A 17,666-nucleotide genomic window follows, 5' to 3' on the forward strand; every position below is an offset into this window, starting at 1 on the left:
CACTTCTCCTTTACCCGGGTGAAAGCTTGTCTGACTTTCGATACAATTTGTTGCTTTTTCAACATCTCAAATATATTTTTGTTCTCCCTAAAAACCAGAGGAAACTCTTGCCGAGCCCCATAATCTTTCTCCGACCCGACTTAATGCTTCTCCCAATGACCTCATGAAAATTATTCCTGACGCGTGGATCGGCCACTTGGCATGTTTGCATGTTCTCCCTGTGCTGCTGAGCCGCATGCATGTAGGCAAACTGGCGTTCCTAAATTGCCTTTAGTGTGTAACTGTATGTGTGCCCTGTGATGGACAGGTACCCTGGCCAAAGTGTTCACCCGCAATGTGTTCTACACTAATGTGGATATAACTCACGCCCTCCCGTGATCAGTATAGGTGGTCAGAAGTCTGATGTCTGCAATCTCCCCCAACACAAAATGATCAATTGAACTTCTTGCAAAACCTTGCAAACAAAACATTAAGGAATGCAAGCCACCGCCTGAAACTAAGGTTCAGTTGTCTTGAACAGAGAGCCGTAAAACACAGACAGAATCGCAGAACAGAAGGTGGAAACTGACTAGGACCCCCCCCCCCAGCAACTTAAATGAGAAGGTGGTCTATGGGAATGACATGAAATGATTGCAGGGGCAATTCTATAACAGTCTGCTGAGCATTTAAGAGCTTTATCGGTAAACAAAAAAAGGCGCTAATATCCCAAGGATTATTAACATGTAGTTCCTGCGGCGGCAAAGTAATTCAAACCCCTCACCAGAAACAAACATTAAAACTGATTACAAGAGTAAATCATCTTTGCTAAGTACTTATGACCAGCACTGAAAGCTCAAGCAGCTGTCCACAGGCTTTTAATACTATAAAAAAGCTTGTAAGCTTCAACAGGATAACCAAGTCTTTATGTCCCTCAACAAATTTCCATATCTACTTCTACTGCAACTTCTATTTAAGAGTGTGTGTGTATTACATTCACATATAATATACATGACTTTCCACATGTAGACCGTTCCAGCTAGTAAGCATATTTCTAGAGAAACCAGCTGTTTCGAAATATATATTCCTCTGAAAAAGGTTCAGGTGCAACTGAATATAGAGAAAGAAAAAATGTTTTTCAATTTAGCGGGAACAGTGTGAGATTTACAAGCCTATGACTGACCAAAAAGGCCTAAAAAGGTTGAAATAATGAGAAACACATGTCAGAGTCAATGGACAAACAAACCTCTGAGAGGTCATGGAGGAGCTGAAGAGCCCTTACAAAAAAAAACAGCAAAACGCATCAAGTATATCGTTTAAAAAAAATATACATTAGCCGAGTGAGAATGTCATTCATACTAACAGGCACAGATGTACTTCATTCCAACAATCACAAGACTTATTATTTTGCAAGGAATGCCTGGTCATTCCACTGGAGTAATCGCACATCAGCCCCTGATTAAATCGAACACGTCACGTCCGGGCAGAGGCCTGCGCCGGTGATCTGGGGAGCTGCAGCAGCGAACACTGTGTACGCCAGACTCCTGGAGAACACTGAGGAATCCGTGTGGCATCACTCACAAAAGAGCTGCCACGGCGACCGGGATCTGTCCAATCCCGCGCCTCGCAAAGCCCCACAAGCTGAAGGCCATAGCAACCGGCCGCCTGGATGGCACTCGTGCCCACTGGGTGTGTTCGCCATCCTCTGTGACATTGCAGAAAAAAAGAAATATATATATATATGGACTGCAGCAGCGCAGACGGCTGAACTGCAAGGTCACTATAACCAATGAAGAACCAGGCCACTGTTCTTCCAACAGACTCACCATTACAACATGTAACTTGTCCTTCGTATTTCAAAGGCATTCAAATCTATACAGAAAAATAAATTACTGCCAGGGAACCATTAAAAAAAAATAGCTCAACGTCAGTCCATAATTCGGCCTCAGACTAAAAAGCAGAAACAAATAGAGGCTCTTGTGAAGGTCTGTGTGTGATAAATATTTCCTCTCCTCCTCAAATGGGCTTGCTATTGTGATCCAGGCTATATTTAGAATCCCTGCACTGCACAGAGGCTGGTTTCTAATGTATTTCTAGGTCCCACGTATGAACGATCGAGAAGAGAAAAAAAAAAACAGAACTGAATTACAAGATCCAATAAACAAACAGAAACAAATGTGAGCTCTTCCATTGCTAAAATGGACTCAGGATTCTTCTAGGTTTCAGGTTTTCTACAGATGCACTCCAAAGAAGCCCATCAGATCTTATCAGTGGCAGGTCAGAAGGAACCCCAGACAGGCTTACCCATCATCCTCTCCATCCACAGGCAGGCTCTTCAGAGGAAACAGGCCCGCTGAGGCAGTTAAGGCATTTGCACCACTGCTCCCCTCTGCCCCCAGAGAGGCACCAGCCTCTGAAGAAGCGTCTCCAGCGGCCATCTTGGGGAGAGAAAGCAGGGAATGGTGCTGAAAGAGAAGGCGCTGGGCATCCTCCAACTGCGTGGCGGTCACAGAGGGTGGGCTGATGTATTGGGCCCCGGCAGGCGGCTGCGAGCCCTGGCCCTGCGCGAGGCTTGATCGGGTCCCGCTCGGCATGGCCAGAGAGCTCTGGGGAAGGCTGGGCTGGGAGTCAGCCGGGACGCTGGGAGGCACCGTCGGCGCGACCTGACTCGAGGCCGGTTGCTGAGGCTCGGGTGGGAGTGGTTGGGTGTGGATCAGTTGTTGGGCAGCCACCTGCGCTGCACCCGGGAGCATCTGAGTGGTGATGGCACCCTGGGACGCCTGAGGGACCGGGACTGACGAGGTCTGCTGTGGCAGGAGGCCCGGGTGAAGAGGCTGAGAGACAGATGCAGACAGACTCACCACAGGCTGCTGACCCGCAGCCATCGCTGGGGAAGCCCCAGATGGCGCAGCTGCCGCCACTGGGGGCAGGCTGGCGGGCATAGGTGGCAAAGGCTGTGTCACCAGCGGGGCCTGGAGGATCGGCTGGTGTTGGGAGAACTCGGGTGGCAGGCCACCTGCTTGGCTCGTCGGCAAAGCGTGAACGGCTTGGGTGGGCGCGGGCTGTGTGGGAGGGTAACCCATCTGTTGGGCCACCCCCGGCAAACCCTGAGGGGGCACAGCTGGGGTGGAATGCACCACTGGCTGGGGAAGACTTCCAGGAGTCACCATAGCCGGCGGCCGGATGGAAGCCATGCCGGCAGGCACAGGGGGAGGCGCACTGGTCTTTAGGAGAGGGTGCACCATGTCCTGGGGGTGTCCTTGAGGCTGGGGCACACTCTGAGCAAGGCTAGGATGGGAGGGCTGCAGCCCTGGATGGGTGCCGTAGTCTTGCAGCGGAGGGGCAGAAGGTTGGTGTTGGGCTTGTTGAAAAGCCTGCATGGCAGCAGGTCCCGATGCCTCTTCACTGACCACGGCCTCCCGCTCTGCAGCCACGCTGCTCTCCACCGACCGGTGGGTAGGCATGGTGTCCGTGGCAGAAGCCGCAGTGACAGTGGCAGGGGGCGCCTCTTTGTCGTAATAATCGGTACATGTCCAACGTCCCTTCCGGAACGACTCAGAACTGGAATCCAGCTTCACTACCCGAAAGCGGGAACCAGCGGGAACCTGGGCCGGCTGCTGAGCCTGGCTGTGTGGGGCAGACGGGGTTGGCTGGCCCATACCGGGCGTGCCGGTCCCCGCTGCGCTGGAGCCACCGGTCAGGGTGGCAGTAATCATGGCGACGCTGCCGGTTGTAGTGACAGCTTGTTTTTGCACCAAGTTTATATTCTTGCTTCCACTTCCTATGATGCCGGTTACACCACTTACGGGTCCTGGGGCAACACCGGTGCTGCTGCTTTTGGTACTGGTCATCCCCAGCACCGGGGTGCTTGCGGAACTCAGTCTACTCACATTGCTGACGTTGCTTGTCAAGGTGTTTACGCCACTTATTGGGGCTCCTGCCGCACCAGGGAGCATTCCTGGAATGATGTTGGCTAACGGTGGGGCCGTGACACTGCCAGTGCCGGCAGTAGCAGGTATCACCTGGGAAATGCTTGACAAAACCCCGGTGGTGGAGGTAGCAGAGGCAGAAATACCTCCCCCCTCTGGTGTCCAAGACGGCCCACTAGAGACCGCCGCAGGTGGGGGAGCGGCCGCAGGCTGAGCGACATGCACTTGATGGTGTTGCCCATGGTGGTGGTGGTGATGTTGATGGTGTACAGTCCCATTCACTATAGTGCCTTGCTGATGAGTCTGGGGTAGGTGGTGCGATGGCTTGCTGGAAAGGTGGGGCTGGTTGGGAGAGACCGCACCAGGGGTCTCTGCCTCATGAAAGTTGTTCAGAGTCTCTTCAGAGGAGCTCCTCAACGGACCTCCCATATCAGTGGCCCGGGACAGGGACACATCCAGGATCTCAGATGAAGACAAATCCTCTGTGTGCGATTCGTCCAGATCATCGTAACTCTCAGTGTCCTCTGCAGTGCTATTGTTGGTGCTTACGGGTACCTGAGCCGGCGTAACGCTAGTGATCTGGAAGCCACTTTTCTTCTTCATCTGAGCACCGACCGACGGGAGAGGCTGGGACTGCAGCTGGGACTGGGAAAGGAGGTTAAGGCTCTGAGGAGGATGTTGTGGCCCCGAGGAGGAAGAGCCGACCGGAGGTGGGGGTTGTATCAACAAGGGAGATTGATAATCTTCAGCAGAAATAATATTATTGCTAACGCCAGTACTCGTCGCCGTTGTCAATGCCGAAATACTACCTCTGCGAGGAAATATTGCCGGGTGCGCCATCTTTCTAGTGCTAGCGGAATCTCCTGATGACTCCGGATGATGCATTTCGTGAATTTCCAGGAGTAACGCTAGTTCACAGACTAATAAATAGACACGTTTTCAGAAGATAGCAGGTAGGATTGAGTCGACAAAGCCTTAGCTGAGAGCAGACTTTATTCGGTAAGTAATAATCGAAAAAAATAACATCCGTCACTGATATTATTTTATGCCGTAACTAGTTTAACTTTCCGTCGGTGTAAAATTTCCCCCCAGTGATATAACGCTAGCCAATCGGGAGCTCTCACTGTGATAGCTAGGTTAGCTAACTATGCAGCTAGCGATCTATACAGACGCGCTTGTACTTGCGTGTCTTAAATCCAGTTCATCTCTTTATTTTTTATCTTTATAAGACAATTTAAGTACATATACACAAGACAAAAATATAGCTAGTTATTAGTATACATCTATCACTTCTTGGGCAACAAGAGACCATCTCCATCACTGCCAGCCGCTGAGTCGCATAATTTGAAAATAGCTAACAACGTTAGCTAAATTAAACAATCCGTGAGCGACGTAAGATTCTTCTTATTGGAAAATCCCCTTTTCGTCGATCACAACGCTTGTTTACTCCATCCTGTCATGTCTTTGTTTTTAAATCCAATGTTTGCTGTATCACCCTCTCGCCGTCTCCCCACCGTAGCCACCTTCTCGTAATGTAGCTGTTTCTCTCTGTGACGAGACAAGGGGGAGGAGGGCTCGCTAACATGGCGACGGCGCATGCGCGCTAACGCCGCAGAACCGCCAGACATAAAGCCAGTCTGGGGAGAGGCGGAGGGTGAGGAGGGGACGCGGAAAAGCGAACAAAAACGGAGCCTCGGTGAACCGGCCGGCAAGTGCCGAGAGATTCCGGAAGCTGTACCCGAACAGAAACGAGTTTCTGACGAAATGTTACGATCATACAGAGGACGAGCTGCCGGCTACGCCTTCCAACTGACACCAGATCGGTGCAATAGTTTCGCTAATAATATATCCGACTTAAGAGTGGGAGACACAAAGCTGATCACAATTACTTCTTAATGACATAAAAGCCGGAGCCGCTTTGGCCGAAAGAAACAATGATAATTTTTTATGTTAAGCTTTTTTTCTTGTTCATGAACCTCATTGTGTTTCACATTCAGTTTCACGTATTGTTCTAATTTAGGAGCATTGCAGCTGAAGGGTGAACTGCTGGCAACAATTTCTTTCTAACGACATGGGCGTTGCCAGATCTTTGCGCATTATATGAATTTAAAAGTAAAAAAGCTGCTAGCAAACGATGAGATTCGCGGTCTACAATTCAGGTAAACATGCAGATAATAAAACAAAGGGGACTTATCTAACTCAATTTCTTTAATGATCACCCTCTAAAAATACAGTTTATTTGGACCTAATAAATAATTGGTAATTTGCGGCTAAATGTAAACAATATTGGACGTAAATAGTATTTTAGATTAGTAAAGCAAAAGTAAATGATATGAGGCTGAAACATCGCGAAAAGTGTTTTGCAAAAAGAAAACGAAATACCTAAAGAATTTTAAACCGTTTTTACCTTAAATGTAGAAAACAGTGACTGGTATATGACAGCATGATCCGAGTACATGTATGATACATGATTAATTAATTAATATATGCAGTCAAATGCATTCCAGTTCCCAATAAAAATGCACCACGAATAATCGCTTCCCGTCTACATATTTTAAGTAAAACTGCATGCTTTCTAAGCAGAAATGTATTTGATATACAGTGAATATTTCCAATTAAATATATACTGTGCATATTTATGTGTGGCTTATGCGTTGCTCGAGATTAGATCATCTTCCAAATATATTAAGCGTAACAATAAAGTAATACAGAAATGAATGTCTACATTGTCCATACAGATTGCAACCATACGAATTATTGTATACTGAATCCGAAATTAAGTTTAAGCAACTTGAAAACATTTCTGCTGAAGTAAGTAAATTAGGAACCACATTAGAAAGTGGCTTAACTATAATTACCTTATTATATGTATTAAATAATATATACAATATATTATGTGTGTGCGTGTGTGTGTCATAACGTGGGCCCATTCATTTTGCCCTAACGCTGTTTCCCTGACTGAATTCACATGATGAGGGGTCCATGAGACCCTTTATGAAATGAGCATTTGAGAACAACGGCATTCATCCTCAGTGTTTTACATATCCCAGAAGAGTAACATATAAATTCATTAAAATGTATTTTTAAACTGTGAGCACATATCCCTCAGAAAAATGTGCATAGTGTTTCTTTTTTAAAATAAAAAAAGACTTGACCAATACAGATTAATAGCTAACTGCTCTGAGTCACGTGGACCATGAGTGGTTAGCTTGCTTGTAGCAAATCCCTAAAAGCCTTAATACACTGTTAATGTGGATGTCTGACAGATGTGGCATTACAATTATCATTCATGGTCAGTGCTTAACGTACTGGGGGACCAATCTTATCATTAAAATTTTACAGGAGCCAATGGTGTTTATTCATTGCACGTGAGGCAGCCGATGATTCTCTGGATCCATTGCAAATGTAGCCATAACTTCCTTATGATGTTGCTCTCAAACAAACATGCTTGCACAGAAATGATATTTTATGGAGTTCTCAGTTGCACAACTGCCATGGTTTAATTATTTTGATAACTTTCACAGCAAAGTAAGATAACAGATGAAATAAAAAACGTGAGCCCTCAGTATTAGTCGCAAAGACATTGTAAATGTAAAGTTTACTTCCGTGCTGTACAAATAGCACTGTAAACAGAGCGTGAACAAGTTTCATAGCGAACAGCAGCGTGCAAGAAACAGCCGTCATTATACTGGAATACTAGCATATCAAATGGGCATCTCTCTCCTGTCTAGCCAGCTGACCACATTTAAACCCTAAAAAGATGCTCAATTCCATTAGTGTTTGCTAGGTTTCATTACCAGAGATATTTAATTTCTTCAAAAACATTCTTATTAACTCCATCAGAGTTTTACAGTTCAATGTGATGTCAGTTGTCCTTTTCAATATTCAAACCCTAGAATCGCCTGTGCTATACCGCCATCCTTGCATATTTGAAAATGTGGTTTAAGAATGAGCTCGTAAAACTAGAGCCTGACGATTTAACTGCTGCCATGTCATTTGCACATGTAAGACTGGGCCAGTCTTCGGAGAGCTAAACGCAATCCGTCCTGCATTTTAATGGGGAAATACCCCCATCACCTTACCCAATGGAGAGGGGAGATGTCTGCTTTGACTGATAGCTGCCTGAAAGCCCGCTCCCATCCATACAAATGGCGGGGCTGGTTGGGGAGGAGGGTTAGGATGGGGGAGAGCCAGCAAGGTCTGATTGCAATGTAAGCGTCTACTGACGTCAGCAGGTTTACATCACACTGGCACTCGGCAACAAAAAAGCGCAGGCAGCTATTGTAGTATCGAACAATAACAGGCAATTAATACAACATGGGTTTCTTTAATGAACCACTTTTGTCAATTAATTACCTAGGAGAAAACATTGCGTTCTGTCTTAGATTTATTCTGCAATGCCACATTAATATCAATTATCCAGAGTTATTTGTTGTACTGCGCATGTATCATGAGGCTTAAAACAATAGTTTAGGCACAAGAGAATAGTTTAGGCACAACAAAAGGGATTATGTTTGACAAAGAAAGCAATGAAAAAAAAGAACCTCTAGAACCTGAATTAATGTTCCAAATGGAAGCCACCATCAGAGACCTGTAATCAAGGGGGGTTGGTCTGGCACCCAGCCTGAGAGCCTTTAGAGCTTGTCATCCGCTCTTCCCTGCTGCCTGGTGTTAGAGCCAGTTGGGTAGAACTGCCTCTTGGCACAGAGCTACAGGTTTATTTTAGTTAGACAGGCCGCTGAGCAGCTGATTGGGTTTTGCTGTACCTTATTGTTAAATACTCTAGATCAGGCCACACTGACTCATGCTCTTTTCTTCTCATCCAGCCAACTGCAGCCACAGGCATGTGATTTCAATTCATATGAAGTCATGAACCAGTTAAACCATTCAAATTAGCTTTTCACTTTCTTCATATTATGGTTCCTGTATAGTCAACAATATACTTCCCACAGTTTAAACAAATGATTTGACATAATAAACATTCATCACAATATATTGTTCTTTCATAGATTGTTCTGTACTTTTAACTAATGTAAATAGTCTTTCACAGTAGGAGGAAGGTAAGGAACTATGTTTTCAAGTTCTAGTGAAGCACTGTTCAGTTCATTACATGTACACCATGACACTATAAAGCATAGAGTTTTACGAAAGTAGATCAGCTTACGTACTTGGCCCAGGGATACTCCAGCCGTATCCCCTCCAGCCCTCCACTCAGTTTTATGCTCTACTACTTGTTGCCCTGTCATTATTTAACTTCCATTACAAATATCACTGGCCAGCCAATTCTGCCTTTCCATAGTGTTAAAGTTTTTGAAGTAGATTCTCTACACAATTATATTTGCTATTTGTATTCAGCACCGTTGCCTGTTCAGAGATCATTTATTACGAGTGGTCAGGGACACATGAATGGAGAGCCATCATGTTGGACATCTACACCGACCTCCTCAAACACCCCCTCACACACCAAATCCCTCTGCACTGCAATATTTTTGTGTTATTTTGCACTGCTGTTTACTCGTATTACTTGCACTGAGTTGTTGTTCTTGTTGCTGTGTACTGTCGTGTGTTGTTTTTGGCTATTTTTAATTTTTTTTCATTGTTCAGCTATTCTTGGTCCCAGACGTCTGATGCTCTGAAGAATCTCGCTTTGCTTTCATGTGTGTGAAATGACAAGAACGTGATTTGACTCTTAGCTGTGCTTCTCTTTGTTCCTTTAATTCAAACCGATTGATTTTTATATGGCATAGTCTTTATAGAAGTGTTTCTCAACTCGGTCCTTAGAGACCCACAGATGGTCCAAGTTTTTGCTTCTTCTCAGACAGTCGATTGGGAGCCGATTGGGAGCTGGCAGGAAGCAAAAATGTGGACTGTCTGCGGGTCCCTGAAGACTGGACTGGGAAAGGCTGTTATATAGTATAGTCTTTATAATAGTCTTTATAGGACATTTAAAAAGCTAGAGCTAGCGTGAAGTGGAGGCCTGGCAGCAGCGCGGCAGAATTGGGGCGACTTAAACTCACCTTACAGTTCAGGGCTGCTTATGTTGTTAATCTGTAAAGTTTTAAAATCATCATTACACTAACCCCCTTTCATTCAAATCATCCTTCAAAAAGACCCAGATCATTTACAAGGCAGGGCTCATTGAACATTTGTTGGTAATGCACTCTTCTTTCCATTGATCAGATTCTCCTTTATTGGGTCACCTGCTTACTGCAGGATATGGCTGGACATTTGCGAAAGGACCAGTCTGTACCAGATCAGGAAAAGAAAGCTTATGGATCAGATTTAGGTGGATTGTGGTGTAAGTCATTTAAAAACAAAATCCTTCCTAGTCCTTACTGAGGGACCAACAGACCTGTCTGAGGAGCTCCATTATGAATAGATGCAGGTCAAACAAGGTCAAATTATTCAACGGTATAAAGTTGCAATGAACTACCTGTGTTTTTTTGGGAAATAATTGCCTTGTGTGTGAGGGGCCCATTCAAGCAGAACAAACATGGTATGATCACACACCAAACCAGAAGGTCTGCATCGAGTATGGATAAATCGGGCAGCAACCCTTATTTTCCGGCCAGTTCAGAAACCCCACATATGAACACTAGCATATTAAATTTTTAGTTATTAGTTAATTGTTTAAATTTGGGAATATGACTCCGATAATAGCTAGAAGAGACTGTGTTGATGAAAATGCAAAGGCAGCAATTTTAAGAAGTGCTGTTTTAATAATACAACCCCTTTGACTGCATACAAACAGAAGGTTACAAGACATTCACTGCTCTCCAGCTTCCAGGCAGGACATGTCTGCATATTAACGCTTACGTGGCACTGACATCAATTACCAATGTAGCACCTGACAGCTTCCTTGCCCAAGGAGAAAACCTGAGCTGGCTGACGAACGAAAAGGACGACAGATGTGCAGGAGAGCAGAAGGCAGCCATGAAAGCAGCGAGGGAGGAAAACCATTCAGACCAAACCATCCCTAAGGAAGTTCTGAAGCCTAAAATGCTCATATTCTATAACAACTTATAAATACCACTGCATGAGCCCAAAAAAGAAACGAAATAAAGATGAAATGTCATTCAGCAATTGTCAAAATTATGAAATCAGTAAAAATACTGAGCATGAATAAAACATTTTAATCAGCACGACTTCAGAGGCAAAATAACTTTATTACTTGCTGACATGAACCAAAACGAAGGCTTTTTGTCATACATGTTGTGTCATAAAACAAAAAACATGACAGAACTACATGTTTTTAATAAATGGTCAGCCTGAATAACCACTCAATTTATGCAAACATACACATATTAAAAAGAAATAAACCGAACACAAAATACTTGGTTTGAGGCAGTTTTATAGAGCCATCGTACGTCTCAGACTGCAGAGACTGACGGCACGTGCCCTTAGAGGAAAAGGCAGACAACGAGGAAGCGCTCAGTGCACAGGCCCAGCTGAAGTCCAGCAACACACCCAGCAGAGCTACAAATGAATGGAAGTCAAAGTCAGGACTTATTTACTAACCAGGCTTACATCACTTGCATTATTTGGTGGGGTAACCAGTCTTCTTGATTGACAATTAATGGCTCGTAAAAGCTAGAAAAGAACTTTAACTGGACTTTCGTAATAATTTGCCGACATTAATATTCAAAAATTGGGCTTAGATTTTAAGTTGTCAGAATTTATTCATGCATACACAAAAGGGTATTGATTCATGGAGATTTACTTTCAGATGTTCTGAGTATACGCTTCAGAGATTTCCCAAACGTCCTCATCCACCACAGGAATAGCTGGTTGGGCATTCTGCTCTTCACGCGTACCGGAATCGTCCCCTGGTGAGCCAAGACCTCCATGCTGAGTATTCCCACTGCGCTGTCTGTCCTCAGAGTGACGCACATCTCCATCCACCTCCTGCTCCTCAGGTAACATATTCCCCGTTTGCTCCTCAGCTTCTACAGGCAGCTGACTGTTTTGGTCACTTCCTGTTGTACAGTGGCCTAGAGATGCTGACGTTTTCTCGGTTAACGATCCAGGTTTGCCGGAGTCCTGCCCACGGTCTTGGGTGGACCCATCTAGGCTGGGAGGTTCTGAGGCATGCTGGCTTCTACCAACCCCAACATTCTGCTCAGAAAGGTCAAGCCCATACTGGTGATTTCTAGTAGATGTGGCTTCTCCAGTTTCAGTCCACGGTCGGCGCTTTCCTTCGAGCTTGGTGACCGAACCACTGTCCACTGCAGTGCTCTCCTCAGCTTTGTCGTCCAGCCCGAAGAAAGCGTTCTGGACGACAAAGCGGACGCACTGCAGGAGGACATTCCTCTCGCGGCGTATCTCCGGGGCCAGCAGCTATGGGGACACAATGAAGACATTCTTACTTAAATGATTGTTCGATCAGTCGCTTCAGCAACTTAAAAACCCAATGTGAGGATTCATTTCTCGTTCAAAGATCTTAAACTGCCATCGATTAGGAAATAAACTACACTGGAAAAATGCATTAGTTTGAAGCAGTTTCTTTTTTTAAACCCCCCCCCCCCCCCTGTTTTTGAAGTACTGTATATTCTTCACAATGTCGGGCGAGAAGAGGAAAAAGAAATCCTTATAATTACAGCCACAGAGTATACATAAAAAAGGTATTACCGAATTACAAAATATTTTGCCTTAAAATTATTTGCACATACATTTACCCAAAGTGTGTCACATGGCCACACAGAAACATAAATCAATTGCTTATTTAAAAAAACAAGCAAAAAAACAACAAATTTCAGTTAATTTCTGAACTTGGCTACTTTTTCCGCTGTTGATGCATCGTGTACCGATTGAGTTTATGAATCGTAAGTCGAAATGAATGGTACTAAACCACATTATCCCATCCCGTTCACCCACAAATCTTCTTATGTGAATACAAATTCCTTTCTCCAGCCGGGTTTAGCTCACTGGAATTGCCCCGAGGGGTCGGTAGCCTGGCAACCCCATTGAGTGCGTACATTCAGCAAGTTCTATGCTGCTGAATGACCGAAGCCACTCCTGGTATAGAAACTGCGCTCGCATCTGCTGTCAGCAAACTTCAGTTGGCCGACGCTGTCGATGAGGTCACCGCCGGAGGGGTCTGGGAAACGCGTTTACCTGCTGCCCCAACGGACAGTTACTCAAGCCCGCTTCTGGGGGCGGGGGGTGGGCACTGCTGTTTACAGGCTTTTGCTTTAGCTAGGCACTCAACCACATGATTCAACTAATCATTACCTTACCTCAAATAAATAAGCTTTCCTTCCAAGTATTTCGCTGGGTTTTTAAAACAAAACAAAAGTTGTTGTTCTCAACGGATTGAGAGCTTTTAATAACAAAAACAAGCAGCAATGTCTCCCAGTAACAGCATTTCTGATCCATGGGACTAAAATCAAAATGATAAAAAAAAATCTGGAGCAACAATTGCTACAATTTTTTTTTTATTACTCAGATAATGTCACCTGCCTAACAACATACGATTGTGCCCATTTGCAGAGCAGCTTCCCAGGTGGCACCAGTGACAAGCTGCCCACTCTTAGCTACACTGCCACCCGATCTGGTCTATCGCATGAGGACCTTTTCCATGCAGCATGAGACCTTTTCAAAGTCAGCAAAGTGCACTGTCATTAAGGAACAGGGCTTGCAGATGTAGTCTATGCAGTGATATCCCGGGCTGATATCAAAGATCAGAATCGGGGCCAACCCAGACCATTTTTAATTGAACGGTATCGGCTTCCAGAACCCGATCTATTTCACTTGCCGCGTCCGCCCAATTTACGTCAGCTGTGCGGATCGTAAAGTTCCATCGCAAGCCGCATTGAGCTGCATTGAGCTTCAGGCATGGGCCTTGAAACCACAAACTATCGAGATGTCAGCCGTGTGGAAATGATTTAAATTGGAAACTGAAGGCGGCCCAACATCAACTTGCGATGTTTGCGATGCCATCCTTTGAGAGGAGGTAGCAACACGGCGTCATTCAATACAACAAATCAAATTAGATACTTAAAGAACCATCATGAAGAACACTGTAAAACGGTGACATTTTCTCAGACGAATTATGCACCGATGCCTATTATATGTGTATGAATATTAAAATATTTATTAAAAGGTCGGATCGGGACTCAGAATCAGCAGATATAAATATTGAATGGATCAGGGTACCAAAAAAGTGGATCAGGACACCCCTAGTTCTGTGTGCCTTAGACAGGAAAATACCCTTAAAAAGTACTTTTCTGACAATATATAAAATCAGAAGCTCAGAATGGATTTTTTTCCCCAACATAACTCTTCAAACATAAATGAATGTCCCAGGACTGGCTTTCCATACTCAGCAGCTCCCACAGTAGACAGTATGCACCATTTCGCTCCAATGGACTGGGGACTCACCATCTCCAGTAGTGTAGGGCGGCGCTGCTGTGGTGCATTCGGGCCTCGGAAAGGACGCCCCCCTCTTCCTGGCCTATTAGGGGCAGTGCCGGCCCACGGTGCACTAGTAGCTGCGGGAGCCCTTGACCCCCGGGGAGGTGGCTGACCCTTGACACTCTCAGGCACGGTCTTCAGCATGACCCGGTTCTCCTCAAGCACCTTGCTGACCTTCAGTATAGGCAGAGCTGGAAGAGGAAGCACACGTTACCGTTACTGTCACATACCTGGATGCAAATCCCTACCTGGCTAAAATTATACAGGTATCTAGCATTCAGTTCCTTGCTTGTTGTGATAATATTACTTAATGCATGAGACACACAGAGAAAACATCCTAATATCACAACATGCAACACTGTCAAATTAATACCAGATGTTTTACGAGGAATGAAATTAGAACAATATCATAACTTCCTGTAATAATACAATAATAAATCTCTAAAGTATGACTGACATATTCCAAGACTGGAGAACGATATCGTTTTATTGGTTACAAAGCAGACCATAAACAAGAGATCTTGACCAAAAAAAACAGAAGGTCTACAAAAAAATGCCAGGAAGTAGATATCTGACTGAACATCAACGGAATGCCGCACCCTCTGGCTCCTGGTCACTCTCAGAGGTGGAGTCATAGTTGGCCACGAGGGCACCTAGACCGGAGGTCATGTGCTTCGGGGTCACAGTCAGGCCGTCTTTTCCAGCGTCGGCTGTTTCGTCCTTGTCAGACTCTACAAGGACAGACCACGGACTTTCAACACACTTTTATTAAAAGATTAGCTCCAGAACAGCCAGTACGCACGTTACGACAAAATGCCCGTACGTTATAAAACGGTGGTGAAAGGCACGTGGCAGCTTTAAGCACGAATGCCCTTCTTTGTGCTGAAGACCTGAGAGGCCTTCACTATGTAACGTACCTCATTTACCTGGCACTTGCTGATGGAATGCAGTCCCATAAACCCTATATCAGAATACAAAGTTAAATGACAAAAGAAACAAGTGACCTCTGACCTTGGTCACTGTTAACAATGGCTCCAAGTGGATCTCCGTCTTTGGGGCTACGTTTAAGGGGTGGGGCTGTGGTCATTCCCATCATATGGCCAGGCATCCCCGGCCTTGACCATGCCCTTCTCTGGTTGTTTTGGAACCTCCTGCCTCGCTGATGGAAGCCGCGACCCCTTCCTCTCATTCGCCTGAGCAGAGGACAGACCCGAGTGAGCTCTGGCTCTTCACATGCAGAAAGAACGCGCGCGAGATCCAACACAAACATGCCATGCTGCAGAACAGCAGCATCAATGCAGATGCTGAGAACAGGAATAAGAAATCAGTATGAATTCACCAAAAGAGTAAAGATACATTTAGTGAAAACATATTTCATTCTCTTTCAGATAACGTCCCATTCGTTTGTATCCAGATCTGAGAAGACAGTATTACAAAATACAATATCTAACACCTGAGCAGATGAGTCTAGTCAATGAAGGGCCTAAAGATGAAAGTGCAGCGTACCCAAACTGCGCCGTTTCCAGAACCTCTCCCCTTTCTTCTCGATCCTCCAGTATCCTTCTCTTCCTTTCCACATTGGATACAGTGGGATAGTTCCTAAGAAATAATGTTGGTCCACAGTTATCGGTTTTGAAATACATACATACATTTATATTTATGATCCTTAAATATACCTGCATTAAACTGTGTATTTCAATAAAAGCAAATATTAAAATTAACTACTGCTCGTTGTACATTGTTCCATTTCATTATTAGCCTGCATTGGAAGTAAAAAAATAATAATTTCAACTTCCCATATACATCAAAATTCCAAACATGTGCTCCCCCTAGTGGTTATTCTGTAACCAAATACTGGTTATAAAATAAATGCAGAACTGCACATATGCACAATTGATTACTTAGAACATCTATATTGGAAAAGTACTTCTGACAAAAGGAAAATGGGAGGTAAAGAAGATACTGAACATAGTGGGAGGCTTAAAGCTGTCTAACCTTCTTCTCTCCTCTCTCCATTTTGCGATTTCTTCTGCAGTGTCAAGTTTGATCTTCTTGGTTCCAGGCGCGTGGCTCTAACAAAATTGATACAATTCATGTTGCATCAACCATATAAACAAAAAGTTGGACCTAACTGCAAAACATGAATTGTCAACTACAACTAAACATTCAATTTTACTTACATTTCTCCAGTGAATGCTGACAAGTTTCTCATGAGCTGTGAAACTGCAGCCTTCCACTGAACACTTAAAAAAAGAGGCATGTTTTAACACTCCTACTGAAAAACAGGAATGCCAGACTTCATTCAGAATATTAGGGTACAACTGACTTTTTTCATACCAAGGAGCAGAAATGTAAAGTGTAACTGATCCCCACCTTAACATGCTGTGCCAAATGTTCATCATACTTCTCTTGATTTTTAAAACCTCTGTCACAGGTGTCACAGAAATGCATAAACACTGGTTCCTTTTTCTTTTTCTGAAAAATAAAAACAGTAAAACATTTTCCCGGTATAGCAGAATATTTCCTCTTTGAACTCCATTTGAGGCTTTGACATTAGTTATCTTACTGTTTTTCAGAACGGTTACTGTGGCCTTGGTGAGTATATTGATTACAACTAACTCTGTTTAAAGTGCCATACGACACCGCAGAAGCATAAATAAAAATTACCTTATTTCTCCCCACGTGTGCATTTTCCTGGAGATGACGTTGATAGCCCGTATTGAAATGCCGATCTAAAACAAAAACGACAGCTAAGCTGATACGGTTTTTCGTTTAGGTTACCGGTTGGTTTGACGTTTTACGGGTATATTTACGGGTATATATTATAACTGCCAACTAAAGACACCAACATTTGTCAGAATGCACATAAGCTGCAACTCACCATTACGGTTTGGATCAAAGCCACTCTTCCAATGCGTAGGTGCTCTGTAACAATTCACTGGAGGGTTTCTAACCCACGGAACAGATGGAGGCTGAAACCAGTTCCCATTACCAGAGTTAAAGCTGCCGGGACGAGGTTGCCAGTTAAACACCGGAGGTCGGAGTACAGAGTCTTGGGTTGGGCTGCTGAAAAATGGAGGTGGAAATTGACTAAAATCGTTCATGGCGACATAAACTTCAGCAACAAGACGACGTTCGTAAACTTGTTTGGATTCCCTTGCACATGTCTTCCACTCTGCTTCCAAGCCATGTGGGTAATACGTCATGCGTCATACGTCATATCCGGAAACAGGCCGGTCACTCTTTTCGGAAAGGTTGTTTAATAACGTTAATTAATACCGTACAAATACACAATTAAAATATGGGATCGAAGCAATGTCGTCTCTGTCTTTATATATACGTACAAAC

General features: G+C 44.4%; 2 protein-coding genes across 3 annotated transcripts in view; both read right to left on the minus strand.

Moving 5' to 3' along the window:
* Positions 1-5,884, minus strand: part of LOC111855724 (TSC22 domain family protein 1-like) — a 43,928-nt gene extending 38,044 nt beyond the window's left edge. Inside the window, exon 1 of the mRNA XM_023835025.2 lies at positions 2,281-5,884. Within this exon, the coding sequence (XP_023690793.1) occupies positions 2,281-4,790 (2,510 nt within the window). The 5' untranslated portion in view covers positions 4,791-5,884. The remainder of the gene's footprint in view (positions 1-2,280) is intronic.
* A 5,167-nt stretch (positions 5,885-11,051) lies between these two features.
* On the minus strand, positions 11,052-17,659 carry nufip1 (nuclear FMR1 interacting protein 1). Of its 2 annotated transcripts, XM_023795846.2 has the most exons (11): positions 17,200-17,659; positions 16,986-17,050; positions 16,692-16,793; positions 16,499-16,561; positions 16,314-16,390; positions 15,825-15,917; positions 15,330-15,511; positions 14,918-15,049; positions 14,286-14,509; positions 11,626-12,242; positions 11,052-11,381 (listed from the first exon to the last, which is right to left on the minus strand). In XM_023795846.2, the coding sequence occupies exons 1-10, from the start codon at positions 17,522-17,524 to the stop codon at positions 11,628-11,630; spliced, it is 1,878 nt and encodes a 625-aa protein (XP_023651614.2). In that variant the 5' UTR covers positions 17,525-17,659; the 3' UTR covers positions 11,052-11,381; positions 11,626-11,627. The 2 variants fall into 2 exon arrangements, with proteins under 2 accessions (XP_023651614.2, XP_023651531.2); XM_023795763.2 differs by having other exon boundaries at positions 11,052-12,242.
* Between the last annotated feature and the right edge of the window lie 7 nt (positions 17,660-17,666).

The sequence above is a fragment of the Paramormyrops kingsleyae genome, chromosome 1, assembly GCF_048594095.1.
Source record: "Paramormyrops kingsleyae isolate MSU_618 chromosome 1, PKINGS_0.4, whole genome shotgun sequence".
NCBI lineage: Eukaryota > Metazoa > Chordata > Actinopteri > Osteoglossiformes > Mormyridae > Paramormyrops > Paramormyrops kingsleyae.

Excerpts from the sequence above, each read along its gene's own strand:
- nufip1 (XM_023795846.2), bottom strand. The coding sequence starts at position 17,524 with ATGACGTATTACCCACATGGCTTGGAAGCAGAGTGGAAGACATGTGCA. Across the intron at positions 16,562-16,691 it reads ATTTGGCACAGCATGTTAAG|TGTTCAGTGGAAGGCTGCAG; the intron begins GTGGGGATCAGT and ends TCTTTTTTTAAG. Across the intron at positions 15,512-15,824 it reads CTGGAAACGGCGCAGTTTGG|GCGAATGAGAGGAAGGGGTC; the intron begins GTACGCTGCACT and ends TCCTCTGCTCAG.